The following is a 17,299-nucleotide window of genomic DNA, read 5'->3' as shown; positions in this document are numbered from 1 at the left end:
AACAGAGTCGAGAGGAAGCCACACTGAGGGCCCACATCTCTCCGTCCTGTCAAGTCACGCAATAATGAGCGATGGGATTCTTCAGTTATGACGCAACAACCGAAAAAAACAAAACCCACATTTCATACACCCACCGCTCTGACATGAGAGTGTATATAAGAGTAATGTGTATTCTGTCATCTACACGGTACATGCACTATGCCCTGTATTCACCTCAGCACCAAAACAACCTGCAACAGTTCATCTGCCCCTCAAGCCACAGCACTACATACGGTTCCCTTCATCTCCAGACCACTCCAGACACAACGGCCACGTCTAGTAAGCCTCCGTGAGTGTGCATAAATCTACTTGTTAAAGTTCAAGTTCGTGTTTAGTGTAAATTTGTACTCTAAATGCTTTATAAATGCTTTTTTTTAAATATATTTTTCCATGGCTTCCAAAACTTGCTGTATATTGTATCTGGATCTCTTTTGTAACTAGGGGAAACCGTGTGCGTTTATTTACCATGTACTTTTGAATGCTATTAAACATGATATACGAGCACATACTAGCACTGCAAGAAGTGATATCATTTATGAACTGTTGAAATGTTATTATAATAGACATAGTCATTGAAATATAGAAGTATATTTCATCTGAGTATAAAGGGACATCATGGCATGTCATTTATTTTATTTTGTTGATGGTTGGGGTTTGTCATACTGAGAGGTATTGGGTATCATTACTAACAAAAAAGTCATTAAATATACTATAAATATTGGACGATATGAATACATGTGTAAGAAAGTATGATTTTATCATTTTTATTTAGAATTTTAATTTTAAAACATTTAAACAGTGTACTTGATATACGGTTCATTGGGGAAGGAGGGTTACTATCCAAATTCCTCAACTTGTTTTTTTAAGTGCTCATATGTTACTCCATTCACAAGATCCATCCATCCACAAGATGGTTGTTATAATCCAAAAACACCCTAAATGAGAAGAAAACCCAAAGCAAAACAATGAATATAGTTATAAAGCAAAGTTTTTGAAAATGGAGAAGCTATTTCTAGGGGAAATGAGGCGAGAAGTCCAAACCTGGGGACGAGTACGAATGCAACATGATGGACATGCAAAACAGAGCTTACCCAAGCTGTAATTCTCAACAAAACACTAAGAGGAGACGTTTTTATGGGAGAAAAAAAGAAAAGCAAAATCTTGACGAGTTTCGAGGGGTATGACGTGACTGTAGGAGAAACCCACCACCACAAGATGGTCCCTGTGTTTTAGCCACGGACGTACTATTTTATTTATTAAAGGTGCATAATAAAGGCAGCAATCAGTGAGAACCACACCGGCCTGAAAATCAATTTAAATAATTGTGGATTGTGGGGTACAATGAATTGTACATTATTCATCATTGCACTATTTAAATCTCAATAAGGTGGCCTATGTCAAATATAACATTACTGAATAATCGTAATAGCTAAGCGATCCAGTTAGGAAAACAGTTTTGAGAAATTATTGACCTCATTTATCACCGCCTGTGGCCCAATGAAATATTGGCCTCATGTATAAAATGTATAAATTATATTAACTACAAAAAAGATCCCTGCAAATCCAGTATTTAAGTTTCCAGTTTGAGAGTAGACCAAACTAGCATTGTGTTATTACTTGAAATAATCTCCTGTAAACTTTGTCAGTGATGTGTAGCTACATGTGTAACAAGGCACTTAGTGTCATGTTAAACAAACGCAGGCTTCATTCAACCCAGAATCTCTCGAGTGCAGCTTCTACGAGATATGCAAATAAATTAGACTGAGACATTTGTACCCAGTGGGCATACGTATGTACACCTACTCCAATCCAAGCTGTAAACTCAATGTTAAATAATCTAAAGGCTTCAAAAGCAAAACTGGGTCCTCAGCTTCCAGGTAAACCATGAACACATGGACAAACACTTAAAAGTGTGATGCTGTTAAAAGAAACAAAAACGCTTCAGCATCAAGAACAATGTATCAAAAATATCCTTAAATGTTAAAACCATGACGATGTTAAACAACTGCTACATAAACTATGGTCATCCCAAACATTAAAAGACTAAATGGTACGGCCTGCCCGCTGCCACTGGAAAGCCTGCGGCCATTTTGAGCGTCACTCCCGGTTACTCCTTGTGTTTGTGTTGGGCGCTCTGCGGCTGCGGACTGGCACTTTGGCAGGGGCTGCACAGTAGGGGAGCGCTGAAAATGCCAATAATGCCCAGGTTGAGTATGAGGCCGACGACCAGTGCCCCGATCGTGCCCAGAAACGTTGGCAAGGCTCCGTGGGAAATCAGCCAAACCCTTCTAGAGGTCATGTCGGCCATCACGCCCTCCATCTGGAAGTGTGTTCCTACAACAGCGGCGATGTGGAAGAGCTGGTGGCTGTGGCCTGCATAGGAAAAATGAGAAAGAAAAATAATGAAGTCTGGTCTTTAGGAGTTTTAAAACGTTTTAATAATATCCTGACTAGGAGTGGGGATGTCTCGCAAGGAACGTTTAACTCGGTCAGGGTTCATTATGATAGCTGGCTTGGCGGCTCTCAACCGTCTGTCAGCTTCTTTACATCATACTATAAGGGCCTTCCGTTAAATGAAGCAGAGACCTTAAATAACCAATCACACATAATATGGACAGATCCAGGGAGCGTCCAGGTGGCGTGGCGGTCCGTTGCATAGCAACACGGGGATCGCCGGTTCGAATCCCTGTGTTACCTCTGGCTTGGTTGGGCATCCCTACAGACACAATTGGCCGTGTCTGCAGGTGGGAAGCCAGATGTCGGTATGTGTCCTGGTCGCTGCACTAGCACCTCCTCTGGTCAGTCAGGGCGCCTGTTTGGGGGGGGAGGAGGGGGAGCTGGGGGCAAATAGCGTGATCCTCCCATATTGAGGACGTGCTACGTCCCTCTGGCGAAACTCCTCACTGTCAGGTGAAAAGAAACAGCTGGGGACTCCACATGTATCAGAGGAGGCATGTGGTAGTCTGCAGCCCTCCCTGGATCAGCAGAGGGGGTGGAGCAGCGACCGGGACAGCTCAGAAGAGTGGGGTAATTGGCCAAGTACAATTTGGGAAAAAAAAAGGGGGAGAAAATCCACAAAGAAAAAAAAATGGACGGAGCCAGAGCCGCACATTTCTTTCATAAAAGCAAACCATATGGGAAGGGAAAGTGATCAAGTCGCCCTCTGGTGGTAGCGTTCTGACCTCAGCACGAAATGGCTTGAAATTCACCAAGAGAATTCTGTTAAAACATGAAATCTCAGGATACCTTGCAATATTAAGGCAGCAGTACCACGTGGGTATGATTTGAGTCCATCTTTACTGATTCTGATCATCTTTGTGCAATTAGACAAAATAAAATTTGACAACACATTTGTTTTTAATTTCATAGATCATTGCTGTAAGCCTGTGATTCCAGTAACTATGCTGGTATACAGTTGTGATCATTTTTTGAAAATGGGCAAAGGAGAAATAAATGAAGACTCATCTCTAGTAGGAATGCAACCACTAGAGGATGTAGGTTTTCACTTTCACTCATGAATTAAAACTGACACCATAGAAATATAACTCATGATTCACGTTTAATGCGTGTAACTTATGCCCGATTTTGGATTTTTGGATTCCTTGGCTCCCAACTTCAACGCACCCCGTGACATAGTGGATTTTCCACCATGTTGGATTGTATGTTTAAAAAATCTAAGTTTAAACATTTTTCACAGGCCACACATTTTGTCCAATTTTCACCAAATTTGCTACAGGTGATCTTCAGACCAAGCATCACAAAAGTTACCACATGGATTTTTGAGTTTCAAAACTGTTTGGTCATCCAGTCACAGCCAATCAAAATTAGTGGCAAAGCCGCCAAACAGAGAGACAGGCCATGTCCCAGCAACCATTTGAGGTATTGTGGGGGGGTGTAACAGTATTGACAGCAAACTTGGTAAATGGATTGGGGACCCCATCCTGAGATTGTGGGGGGGGGGGGATCACATCATATGTACACTTGCTGTGTGACTGTATATGAGAGCACTGTAGCAAGTTAAAGACCTCATATGGGATCATACCCGGCCAATAAAACTGACTGTCTAAAGTTCAGAACCTCTTGTTCCAATTTTGATTGAACCAGTATGACTGATCGTGAATGTCTCAAGTTTCAAATGTATACACTTGTTTCTTGTGTTGATTACTAAGCAGTTCTGCTGGAGCATTTGGGGATGAAGTGCATTATCCAAACCACTTATCCTACTCAGGGTCACAGGGATGCTGGAGGCTATCACAGCAGTCATTGGGCCGCAGGCAGGGAGACACCCTGGGCAGGCTGCCTGGCCATCATAGCCCCACCTCACCCCCCCACCCCCACACACACACACCTATGTAGAGATAATTGAGTACGGCCAATTCACCTGACCTACATGTCTTTTGGACTGTGAGAGGAAACCGGAGCCCCCAGAGGAAACCCACACAGACACAGAGAGACCATGCAAACTCCATATTAAGGACGACCGGGGACGACCCCCAAGGTTGGACTACCCCGGGGCTCAAACCCAGGACCTTCTTGCTGTGAGATGACCGCGCTAACCACTGCGCCGCCGCATGGAGTGCTACTACTACTACTACTACTACTACAACTACTACTTTCGGCTGCTCCCATTAGGGGTTGCCACAGCAGATCATCCATTGGTAACTATTAAAATGAGTTCCTATGAGCAAAGCCTACATTACAGGGTGGGACACTGCCGCCATTACTTGTCTGACCAAATTAGAGTTCATTCAAATGTTGGCAGATCGAAGTATACCTGATATTACCTAATATATACCTGATATTGTGGTCTATGTAAACGATTGCATTGAATTCAATCAATTACATATTGCACTGAATGCGATCGACTATGGAATAAGTGCAGGAAAGCAGTGTTAGTAAATATTAAAGTTAGTCCCCAACAGCAAAGCCGACATTATAGGGTGGGACACTGCCGCCATTACTTGTCTGACCAAATTAGATTTAATTTAAGAGTTGGCAGATCCAAGTATGTCCTCGATTTTACTTGATAGTTGATCATCAACATCAGAATTTCCTGTAGCATTAACTAGTTTTGTAACATTAATAACAACATTAATGATAACATGATTAATGATAATGTGATTAATGATAATGTGATCAAGGATAATGCTTAAAGGCCTATTGAAAGTAAATGTTGAGGGAAACAAGCATGGTTTTCCATCATTTTCACAGGACATGTTTTCATGTTACAGCAGTCACTGTACTGTACTGTATGTTTAACCTTTAGATGAGTACACTATGGTGGGACAACTGCGTGTGCTGCAGGAATCCTAACAGGCAACTTCCAAGCCAAACGTGTTTGTGACGAACATACCAAAGTAGTCAAAGCGCCCCGGCGCCAGCCTCTCCGGGAGGTGGGAGGCGAACAGGAAGCAGGTGAGGAAAGCAAAGAGGAGATGGTAACAGTGATAAGACAAGGCCTCGCTGGAGCTACAGCTCCCCCCGCAGCACAGCAACAGCTACAAACCAAAACAGACGAATCCAATTTATTGTGACATAAAGCTTTTGACAACATGTGTTCAATGCAAGATCCTTTACAAACACAACAAGGGACATGAATGAGATTACAATACAAGTGACCGTGAGTGTTCAATAGTCAAACAGAAGGCAGACATTTGTGTTTGTGTGTGTGGTTGTATGCAAATGTGGCCATCTGAGTCCACAGCACAGGCAAGCGCGAGTAGCTCAAATAAATCTAAAAGAAAAATAAATGAATAAATAAAACCTTAACTAATTACAAAAAACGAAGACAAAATGACCAGTCTTACAGACCAACCAGGCAAGTCATTAGTGGGATTAGTCGACTGCACCAATACGTTTATTCAAGATTAGGACAGGGAATTATTTTCTGGGTTAATGAGCCGAAAGTCCTGCTAAACAGCTGACAGTAACCAAGTCTCTGCTGTTATGTAATCATGCAAACACACAATCCTGCAGCATTGTGAAGCTTTTGTAATAACTGTTCATTATGGAAACGAGTGCAGGTACTGGATGTAACCTTTTAAGACCAACAGGAGAAAATAAATACATTAACCCACTTTGACAGCTCCCAAAACAACATAATAATGAAATAATAAAATAGTGGGGATTTCATGCAGTGTGCTAACATCGTTTTCCCATTTGTGCTGCAAATTCAAACCAACACTCACTCTGTAGAACAGTGGCATTGTGTCGAACACGAATGGAACGACAAACGCTCCTGTGCGAAGGACTTTACTTTTCTGTGGAAACTGCATCTCCAGGAACCTGTGGAGACACAGAAGAGGAGGTTTACATTACAGGTCTTTCTATTTCCAACGCTGTATACTATCGTCACCTGTTGTTTCCCTGTAAAACTCTAATTTCAGCAACTCACAACCGAAGTTATGCAACCAGTGCTAGGCCAACTTGAGACTTTGTAATCGTATTACATGTTGACCCCTGGCACTGGGCATTTCAGTGGGCATGGACAGGGCTTCACGCAGAATAAAAAGGAAAGCCAGTGTTTACCCTGATCCTCTAGAAAGGCAAAGTGCCACTGAGGGTGTGTGAATAGCAGAGTTGTGGACTCGAGGCACATGACTTGGACTCGAGTGCGACTCGAGTCACAAATTTGATGACTTGTGACTTGACTTGCCAAAATGAAAATTACTTGAGACTTGACATCTATGACTTGGACTTGAGCTGAATGACTCGAGAGAATTGTTTGAGTGTTTTCTCAATGTTTATGCGGGATGCACCTCTCTCGTATTTTATTTATTTTATTTTGTAATCATTCTTCATTTCCAGCGTGCACACAATTACCTACGCACACGCATCACGTAGGGCCAATCAAATGTTTAGATGGGCGGGAAAACAAAAATACTCAAATCTAATTGGAGGTACCATCATGCTACTCAAAAACTAACGGCAGCTCTACTCAACATGAGCGCGGAGAGTCTGCAATCATGGCAAGTGCAGCTGCTGGAACGATTCCAGAAATAATGATTTACGGCTATAAGAACTTCGAAGTTGTTGGGAAGAAAAGGACTGCCGTTTGTAAAACACGTGCAGCGAAATTATCAGATGGGATTTCAACAACGTCAAACTTTGTGCGTCATCTGAAAAGCCACAAAGAGAAGTAAGTTTGTTTGCTAGCCTACAGGTACAGTAGCGTGTGAGTGGTCAGACACACACACAGACACAATCTGCCCGTTTGGAATATGCCAGGCTATATCGCCCAAACATCGTCCCAATCTCATCTCAAAAATAAAATTGAACGTACTGTTCTGTTTCAGAACACCTAACAGCGAATATTCAATTATGTTGGCCAAGTGGGCAAACGATGTCTGGGCGATGTAGCGGTCACCGGAATGAATTAGCATACCCCCTGTTGCCCCCTGATAATTAGCTAATCAAACACTGTTTCAGTGCATGGTTTCACGTATCATACTATAATATAATATGATATAGTTTTAAATATGCGTAATATAATGCCGTTCTCGAGAAAATCAGCCCATTCCGAACGGGCACTGAACTAGTGGTATTCAATCGTGATTATGTTTACACTGTTTTTACTTGAGCATTTAGACTTGATGCTCCGAATTATGTGCTACCAACGACTCCTGCCGAGGGACTACAGATGCAAATTAGCTTATAGCTAATTCTGGTGCAATATATTTATTGTGTACTGTCCCTGTCAAATAAACAAATAAATAAAAAATATTAAAGTATCTCCATGATTCAAATTAATCTAGTTATATACTGTCTTTGGAAAGATTTTTCTCCATTGAATTATAAACATTTATAAATACATTTACTTGTTTCATGAAACCAAAATTAATATCTATAATTTCCTATGTTACAACACTTTTTGTATGGCACAATGGCAATTGAAATAATGCTCAGAACATGACACACAGTGCACTGCACCCAATATGAAACATAGCCTACTAAGCATAGGCTTAGATTAGAGCCATGGGGTAGTAGGTTATTTCACAAAGCTGGCTAACTAAGTAAGCCTCACTTCTGCGCAGCGTGAACCCCGGAACAGCTTTTTACTTCAATCCATGTTCCAGATCTGAAAGGTTTCCAGGGTTTACTTTGCGCAGATGTCAGGCATACTCAGTTAGCCAGCTTTGTGAAATACTCCCTTGTGTGTAGTCCAGTGGTTCTAAAACCTCCCTGGCTGTGACCAAAAACGCACCCCTATATATTTTAATGTACGCTTATTAAGTACACATCGTCACGTACATCGGTACTTAATAAGCGTACATAAGTAGGGTGCGCCTTTCGTCACACACAGCCCATGTATTTATTGAATTACACCAACAGCACCCCTGATTCCACTAATCTAGAGAGTCAAATAATTAAAGGTAGGGAAGGCGATTTTTTTCAGAAGCACTTTTTGTTATATTTTTTGCAATTCTCTTTACATCCCGACAGCAATCAATAAATAAAATGTTCTGCCACTAAATTAAAAAAATAAAAAGAGTAATCTGTGGAAGTCGCAGGACCTTTATAAACCCATCCAATCATTTTAAGGTGTCTGGTTAAAATGATTGGATGGCCTACCTGCCTATCAACCTATCTCCAGCAGTAGGCTAGTCAGGCAGTGCGTGTTTGCGTGTTTTGGAGGAGTGGCTTTGGAGGGAGGCGATAAAGTCCTAGCCAACTTGATATTTTGCAAGTGCAATGAATTGTAGGTCGAACTAGAGAGTGTTTGTTTATTGTGTATTGGAATGATCAATATGTGTTGTATTGTTAAGAGTTGTGCGCTCATTTGTGATTTAGAGTGTGTCTTTTATTATTTCTTAAATGTAAAACAAAATCCAACTGTTGTCCAAATTTGAACACAATAAAATAACTTTCTGACATTATCTGTGGTTTATTTATGTACTATTGTAATGAAACAATTTAATATTACCTGAATTTAAAAAAATGTGTTAAATTGGTATAAAACACCCTACATTAGAGACTTGATGACTTGACACCTGAAATTAGGGACTTGTTACTTGACTTGACCTGAGCTCGGCGACTTGACTTGAGACTTGCCCTTCATGACTTGGGACTTGACTTGAGACTCGAAGGTTAAGACTTGAGACTTACTTATGGCTTGCATAACAGTGACTTGGTCACAACTCTGGATAGGAACTGGCAGTTGGAGTTGGGCCATATGCACGTCCTTGTTGCACCGATTTCTCCCCCCCTCTTTTTTTCTCCCCACTTGTATCCGGCCAATTACCCAAATCTTACGAGCCGTCCCGGTCGCTGCTCCATCCCCTCTGCTGATCCGGGGAGGGCTGCAGACTACCACAGGCCTCCTCCGATACATGTGGAGTCGCCAGCCGCTTCTTTTCACCCGAGAGTGAGGAGTTTCACCAGGGGGATGTAGCGCGTGGGATGATCATGCTATTCCCCCCCAGCTCCCCCTCCTCCCCCCTGAACAGGTAACCCGACGGACCAGAGGGGGCGCTAGTGCAGCAGTCAGGACACATACCCACATCTGGTTACCCGCCCGCAGACACGGCCAATTGTGTCTGTAGGGACGCCCGACCAAGCCGAAAGTAACACAGGGATTTGAACCGGTGATCCCCATATTGGTAGGTAATGGAATAGACCGCTACACCACCCGGACGCCCCTTGTTGCACGGATTTCTGACGAGTCTTTCACAACAAGGCAGTGACTGCACTGACTGAATAACAAGTGAGCCGTCTTTCGTGGTTGCTGTCTGATCACAACTGGTGCTGAAAAGCAACATCAACTTTAACACAATATTTGAAAGCAATATTTGAGGAATATTTGAGAACGAGACCAAAAACTGTACGTTTAGTTGTGCACCCTGATCATTTAACAGCATCGTTATCGCCACCATTTTATTCATTTGGAGGCTGCAAGCAGAAGCATCTTTCTCTGACGCCATCGGACTACTTTCTTTTCTTTTTTTAAAATTGTGTCGGACAGCTGTTCAGCCTGTCATTACAGCTTATCTCTTAGCAAAGATCTCAAGGTGATTTATCAGAATCAGAACCAGAATACTTTATTCATCCCCGAGGGGAAATTGCATAGCCAGTACGTTGTAATGTTTCAGTAAAATTTGATTTTCACATCAATGCTCGTGTAAATTATAAGTGTTAGAATCTTTTGCTGGCACTGCTTGTATGCAAAGATGGCATGGTGGCTAGTGCTATCACCAGCAAGAAGGTCCTGGGTTCGAACCCCGGGGTTGTCCAAACCTTGGGGGTCATTCCAGGTCATCCTCTGTGTGGAGTTTGCATATTCTCCCCCATGTCTGCGGTGGGTTTTCTCCGGGTGCACCTGTTTCCCCCATCAAAAAGTTATGTTAGGGTTAATACTCCTGTCTGTGCCCCTGACCTGAGGCATGGAAAGACGAGCTGGAGTTGGTCCCTGGGTGCTGCACAGCGGCTGCCCACTGCTCCTAGCTACACAGCTAGGATGGGTTAAACGCAGAGCAGAATTTCCCTTCGGGGATCAATAAAGTATATCAAAATCAAAATTAATTCATTTAGGTCGTGTCTGGGTTAAAACCAAACTAATCCCAAATAGGGGATTTAGAATTTTTGTATTCTTTTGTCAAGGAGCTATTCCATGATTGCATTCACCGAAAATGGCCAGCACATGTGCGGGGTCGGGGGTTTTGACAATGCTGATTGTTAGGCTGACGGTGGCCGGTAGGAAAGTTTTGACATATCGCCCGACCCTAGTGTCTCCATGTCTCACGCCAGTAGATGAGATCGTCTGCTAAACTGAGGTATGTAAGGTAATGCAGTCAAGTGCACTTACTGGCTCACTGAACAGAAAACTGATCAAATGACATTCATTTTCATCTACTTTTACTTAAGTCCCAAAAGGAAGACTTTCCAAAAATTCAGCTGGAAGACTGCAGTAGTACTTCACCTGGAGTAGCACGACAAGCTGGTGCAGAATAAGGAATTCCCAATGGCGATGGGGATGAAATGTTGATGTAGCCATGTGTTGACCCAGCAGTCTGGCATGATGTAGGACGCATAAGTTATCGCACAACCTGAACACAAAAACACAACAAAGGAACATTCAGAGAGTGACTGTTCTGTCTGATTAACTCATCTCACAAGGGTTAAATACTGTGCAATGAATAAATCTGTCAAAAAATACAATACAAAATATGAACGCACACTGTAACCATCATCTAGCTACAAAATGTGCAAGTCTTGCACATTTTGTTTTGTAATACCCCCTTTAGCCAGCTTTTATCCCCCACATGGACTTGTGTACATTCAAAGTGTGCACACATTAGCACTAAGGAGCTTTATAGCAGATTATGGAGCACATGCTGCCGGGGCCACATCATGTTTGGGAATTGAAGAGGCCCTTTGTTAATTACACGTTAATGTTTTGACTACAGGTAGGGCTGTGACGATAACCCAATGCCCAATGACTGCGGTCATATGATGCCTACTGTGGGGTTGAGCTCATTACCGCCATCGCTAGAAAACTTTATTTATTTATTTATTTATTTGCTGGTGAAAGTTACAGGATTGCATATGGTGTGTGATATGAATGTAAACACAATAATCATTGTTTAGTAATGATCCCTGTCTATCATCCATCCTGGGTTCAAGGGCTTCTAGAGAAACAAAACTTTTCAACTGCTTGTCACTTCAGCTCCACAGGCGAGTGGGAGGGGCACGCCATTAAACATGGGGGATTTCTTCTGTTTGTCCAAGTCTCTAATTATTTCTAGGCTTGAGTGCTTCAGTTGAATATGCACAAACACACACAATAAACATACATAAAAGACACAAGCATAAAGTAAACGGAGTTAGAGTTTAATTTTTTGTTTCAATTTTTTTTCTGCATCTTTCCCCCTTTTTCTCCCCAATTGTACTTGGCCAATTACCCCACTCTTCCAAGCCACCCTGGTTGCTGCTCCAGAGGGCTGCAGACTACCACATGCCTCCTTCGATACATGTGGAGTCACCAGCCGCTTCTTTTCACCTGACAGTGAGGAGTTTCGCCAGGGGGACGTAGCACGTGGGAGGATCACGCTATTCCCCCCACGTGGGAGGATCACGCTATTCCCCCCAGTTCCCCCTGAACAGGCGCCCCGACCGACTAGAGCAGGCACTAGTGCAGCAACCAGGACACATACCCACATCCGGCTTCCCACCCGCAGACACAGCCAACTGTGTCTGTAGGGACGCCTGACCAAGCCGGAGGTAACACGGGGATTCGAACCAGCGATCCCCGTGTTGGTATGCAATGGAATAGACCGCTACACCACCCAGACGTCCTGAAGTTAGATTTTAACTGCTTATAGCAAACAAACTTCTCTTACATGGTAATGCCCGTACAGTTGCCGTTAGCTGCTAGACAGTATTCAATTCAACAAAGGCAAAAAATCTAGTTCCAAAGCCAACTATTGTGTTGCCTATTGGGGCACATTTTGGCTTAGAGCCAGACGACAAACTGCGGGGATGGTTGCTTTTTCACCACAGTAAGAAAAAATCCATAAAGTCACAGCCCTAACTATAGGTCTGTTGGTTGGAAGTCATTCATCATCTATCTATCCATCCATCTATCCATAGTCTGTCTACCCAGCTATCTAAAGTCTATCTACCCATCTATCATTTACCTATCTATGTATCGTGAATCTACTCATCCATCTCTAACCTTTCCATCTATAGCATATCCATCTTTCTCTCAGGCACGCAACATCACTGTAGACCCATCACATCCTGGTCACAACCTGTTCCAACTCCTCCCCTCTGGTAGGCGCTACAGAGCACTGTACTCCAAAACAACCAGATATAAAAACAGTTTCTTTCTGTGGGCTGTCATTCAAATGAATGCTTAACACTGTCAAATAAATCCAACCGTGTACTGTACATTGTACATGTACTGGTACACTGTCATGTCCAACTACCTCAGGCATGTATGTAAATAACCTGCTAACATCTATTTCAGCATCTCTGACATAGTCCACCACTGCACCTTAACCCCTCTTACAACATAGGAAGAAAATTCAGGGACAGCAACAGAGGAGGGATCTCTCTCCCAAGACGGACAACGTGCAATGATGTTGTGTTTACACAATTTACACAATACAACAGGCTTCACACCCAAATTTAACACACAAATTGTCTGGAAAAAAGGGTTTTCTAACAGAAGCCACAAAAAAGATGAAACTGAGCAGTCTGAGGTTGTTCAACAGTACCTCAGCAGAAGCTGTTGGAAGAGGAGCAAGTGATGTCTTTCCTGAACTTACTTAGGCTGTACAGGCTGAGCGCTCCATAGTCGAAGAAGTAGCAGATGTGGCGTGACTCTGGTGACATGGTGCTGAAGACGTGTGCACAGCTGGATGTGAACGGGTACACGCAGATCAGCAGCATGTAGACCAGCAGTGGCCACGTGTAGCTGTCTGTCAGGAAGTTCAAGCTGGAGCAGAGGACGCTGAAGCGCCACAGGAAGAACCTGAGAAGAAACAGAAGTCAGGTCTCGTCTCTTTTTGGTGTAGAAATGTCAGGATGTATTTGTTGAGAGATTTGAGCTCAACAACGTGTGAGGGGGGAAAAACAAAAATTAACTTTACGATAATGACTGACAAATAAGAGAACACAGAGTTATAAAGAAACTGATTATCTACAACTCCAAGCTTACTGTCTTGATCCATGCCCAGTAATCCAGATAAGGACATCCCAGCAAGTTGAATCAGTTCATCTGGACACAAGGTTTCATCATTCATCTAAGTGGCTTCATCTCGAGACTGATGAAGCCACTTAGATGGCTGAGGAAACGTTTCTCCCACTAAACTTGGTGTCCAGATGAACTGATTCAACTTTGTGGGACTCCAAGCTTATTGGATTTATCCTTGAAGTTGAATGGCTTCCCAAAAAAGACACCTTTCTTTACTAATAGTGGTATAGTCTGACAAGTTGGCCAAACTACCATAAACCCCTACTTGAGCCTGAAATTAGTCATTAGTAATCAGGCTAATAGATAAAGAGGGGGATAATTTTCAAAATAATTTTTCAATAACACAACCTTTTTTCATCCTGATAAAGTAGACTGACTACATATTCCCCTTTTTAATACATACATACTTATCTCCATTCAACTTTTGAATACATTTCAAGCAAATAAATGTGTAAAAGAAAAAAAAAGTGAATTAGGGTGCATTTCCATCAGACATGTTTAGCTGAATAAAAGAAAGATGGACTGTCTATGAAGAACTGATTCATATAAGGAACATTTTGACTGATTTTTATTGGTTTACATGGAACGGTAACGCTGTCTAAAGATGAAGACAACTGATAGCAATTTATCGCATTGATCAATAAAAAGTTTATCCACCTCAAAGAAGCGTTAAACTTGTGTGAATTTTGATTTTTTTTTCTTTTTTTTTACTTGATATTTACCTCTTCTTTTTTTTTTATTCGACACGACAACATTTGCATCAGAACACTTGGACGCAAACATCGCTGCAACGTCAGTGTTGTGGTTCAGTAGCCAACCACTGCTCTACATTTGAACCTGTTTTATGGTAAAGTATTACCATTTCATCGCTGTTAGTTCTAAAAATTTCCCCCAAAGCCCCAATGAAATTCAAAAAACTAAACTTTGTTATATGGATTTGCCGATTCATCTGTTGCCGACTCCCTTTCTGGCAAAATCTTTACCCACACACACAAAGTGACAGATTTTAAACATTTATATTTATTTCTCTAATGTGTGTTATATTTCCATCTAGCCATTAGCCGAACCGCTTATCCTGCTCGCGGGGATGCTGGAGCCTACCCCAGCAGTCATTGGGCGGCAGGCGGGGAGACACCCTGGACAGGCCGCCAGGCCATCACACAGGGCCCACACACACACACACACACACACAACACACACCTAGGGACAATTTTAGTATGTCCGATTCACCTGACCTACATGACTTTGGATTGTGGGAGGAACCCGGAGCCCCCGCAGGAAACCCACGCAGACACGGGGAGAACATGCAAACTCCACACAGAGGACAACTCGGGACGACCCCCAAGGTTGGACTACCCCGGGGCTCGAACCCAGGACCTTCTTGCTGTGAGGCGACCACGCTAACCACTGCTCCACCGTGCCTGTGTTATATTTACGCTATTCAAATCGATTACTTTGATTTTGTTGGTTATACAGAAAAACAAAACAAAAAATATAAGAAGTGACAGTGTTAGAAGCCATGTGAAATAATCCACAAGGGTTTTCTTCATCAGTCAAGTCATGTGAAACAGAATTTTGGGAAATGCAGTCAACTAAATCAGTGTGCCACTTCGTTCCATCCAGTTTTAACAGCCTTGCTAAGGGGCACCTTGGTAGTAGTTGTTGAGGGACTTTTCTCAAACACTCTCTAACACAAAGCCTGCCTCTCCTGCCTCCTTTAACCTGTGGCCACTACCGATTAAAAGATGCATGGAGGGGCGCCTCCATAGGTTATAGTGCATATGACATGGCCACATGGTCGGAACATCAATGGTTCAAATCCAGCCAGTGACCTTTGTTGCATGTCATACCCCTCTCTCTCGCTCTCTCCCCCATTTCCTGTTTGACGTGCAGGACTTTAGTAGTCTCAAACAGACACCTTTCTAACAGCAGGGCGTGTGCACGCAACACAAGGCAGGGAGTCGATAACTTGATAATCCAAGACTAAGTGTGCATCAAAATTCTTTAACATACAATTTTTTTGGTCGCTAACCAAAAATTTCAATAGAAGCATCCACTTATTTTTATTGGATATTTTGGACTCAGAATAGATTGTGAGACAAAAGTTAGCCATTAGGCTAAAGCTTTGAATGTTTACTGGGGTTGCTAGTAATTCAGCGTGTTGCTATGGTTACAGAGCACTTTTTTTGGCCAGCCTATTAATTTAGAACAGTGATTAAACTTGAGCCGAACGACATTTGCATTAAAATGTTTTAACACACAGCCTCCAGCCAGTTAGTATTCAAACCAGTACTCTCGGGGACCATGTTACAGACTGATTTCATCTTTAGCGAGAACTTTTCCTTGTTTACAGACCAGGTTGGTAGGAAATGGGTCCAGATGTTGACCGTCTCGTTGTTCATCTGGAAGCTGCTCAGTAGGCAGTCCATGGCCGAGCTGCGGGGGTGACGGTAACCCGAGATAATGCCATCCTCCCTGAACACCTGCGAACCAAACAGACATTCAAATGAGATTAAAGACAAAGACACTTTATTTGGCATTGCATACACATGCATCAAAATTCCTCTCTGCATTTAACCCATCCTATACCAAGAGCCCTGTGATGGCCTGGCAGCCTGTCCAGGGTGTCTCCCTGCCTGCCACTCAATGACTACTGTGATAGGCTCCAGCATCCCCACGACCCAGAGAGCAGGATAAGTGGTTTGGATAATGGATGGATGGATGGATGGATGGATGAATGAATGGATATACTAGGAGCAGTGGGCAACAGCAATGCAGTGCCCGGGGAACAACTCCAGTTCTTCTCACCATGCCTTGGTCAGGGGCACAGGCAGGAGTATTAATCCTAACATGCATGTCTTTTGATGGTGGGGGGGGAACCGGAGCCCCCGGAGGAAACCCACACAAACACAGGGAAAACATGCTAACTCTACACAGAAAGGACCTGGGACGGCCTGGGGTTCAAACCCAGGACCTTCTTGCTGTGAGGCACCAGTGCGAACCACTGGGCCACCATGCCGCTCCACATAAGTTAATGATGATGATGATCTTTACCCCCACCATCACACCCTGACTCTCCAGAAACATCATCCCTGTGGTTGATAAGGGCTGAATATGTCTCTGTATCCTGCAGGAGGCAAGGAGGACACACGGGGTTCAAACGGACACCCTACAGCTGCAGGATATATTTTTTTCTGCGTGTTCCCAACTTACAACTTAACTTTGATAAAGGACTGAAAATGAGACATGGGCTGAACACAAATAGAGTGGAAAAAAACAACAACAAAAAACAACGATGGCACTTGGAAGAATTCCAATGAGTGCCTTTGTGTGAGTTTTCTGTTTGTTTCTGAAGAGAAAACCAGGCCTCATCAGTATTTGCAAGAAATGAGACAGTCCTACAGTATAGAAGTGGAACCACCAAACACACTAGTTGGCTACAAGGATCATAATGCTTATAAATGAATGAATGATTTATTTCGGTCATACATTTGTGTTCGTATGCGACAGACAGAAAAAAGAAAAAAAACATCATCACACATATTTGCATCAGTCCATTTCACACAA

General features: G+C 42.9%; 1 protein-coding gene across 1 annotated transcript in view; it reads right to left on the bottom strand.

Moving 5' to 3' along the window:
* Positions 1–1,765: 1,765 nt before the first annotated feature.
* Positions 1,766–17,299, bottom strand: part of paqr6 (progestin and adipoQ receptor family member VI) — a 59,993-nt gene continuing 44,459 nt past the window's right edge. Inside the window, exons 3-8 of the mRNA XM_056285790.1 lie at positions 16,088–16,215; positions 13,305–13,510; positions 10,955–11,081; positions 6,228–6,324; positions 5,393–5,537; positions 1,766–2,412 (exon numbers count right to left, since the gene is read on the bottom strand). Coding sequence (XP_056141765.1) covers positions 2,147–2,412; positions 5,393–5,537; positions 6,228–6,324; positions 10,955–11,081; positions 13,305–13,510; positions 16,088–16,215 — 969 coding nt within the window. The 3' untranslated portion in view covers positions 1,766–2,146. The remainder of the gene's footprint in view (positions 2,413–5,392; positions 5,538–6,227; positions 6,325–10,954; positions 11,082–13,304; positions 13,511–16,087; positions 16,216–17,299) is intronic.

Source organism: Lampris incognitus, chromosome 9, assembly GCF_029633865.1.
Source record: "Lampris incognitus isolate fLamInc1 chromosome 9, fLamInc1.hap2, whole genome shotgun sequence".
In the NCBI taxonomy this organism is placed as follows: Eukaryota; Metazoa; Chordata; class Actinopteri; order Lampriformes; family Lampridae; genus Lampris; species Lampris incognitus.
Note: the sequence above shows the minus strand (reverse complement) of the source record. Positions and strands in the feature narration are given on the sequence as shown.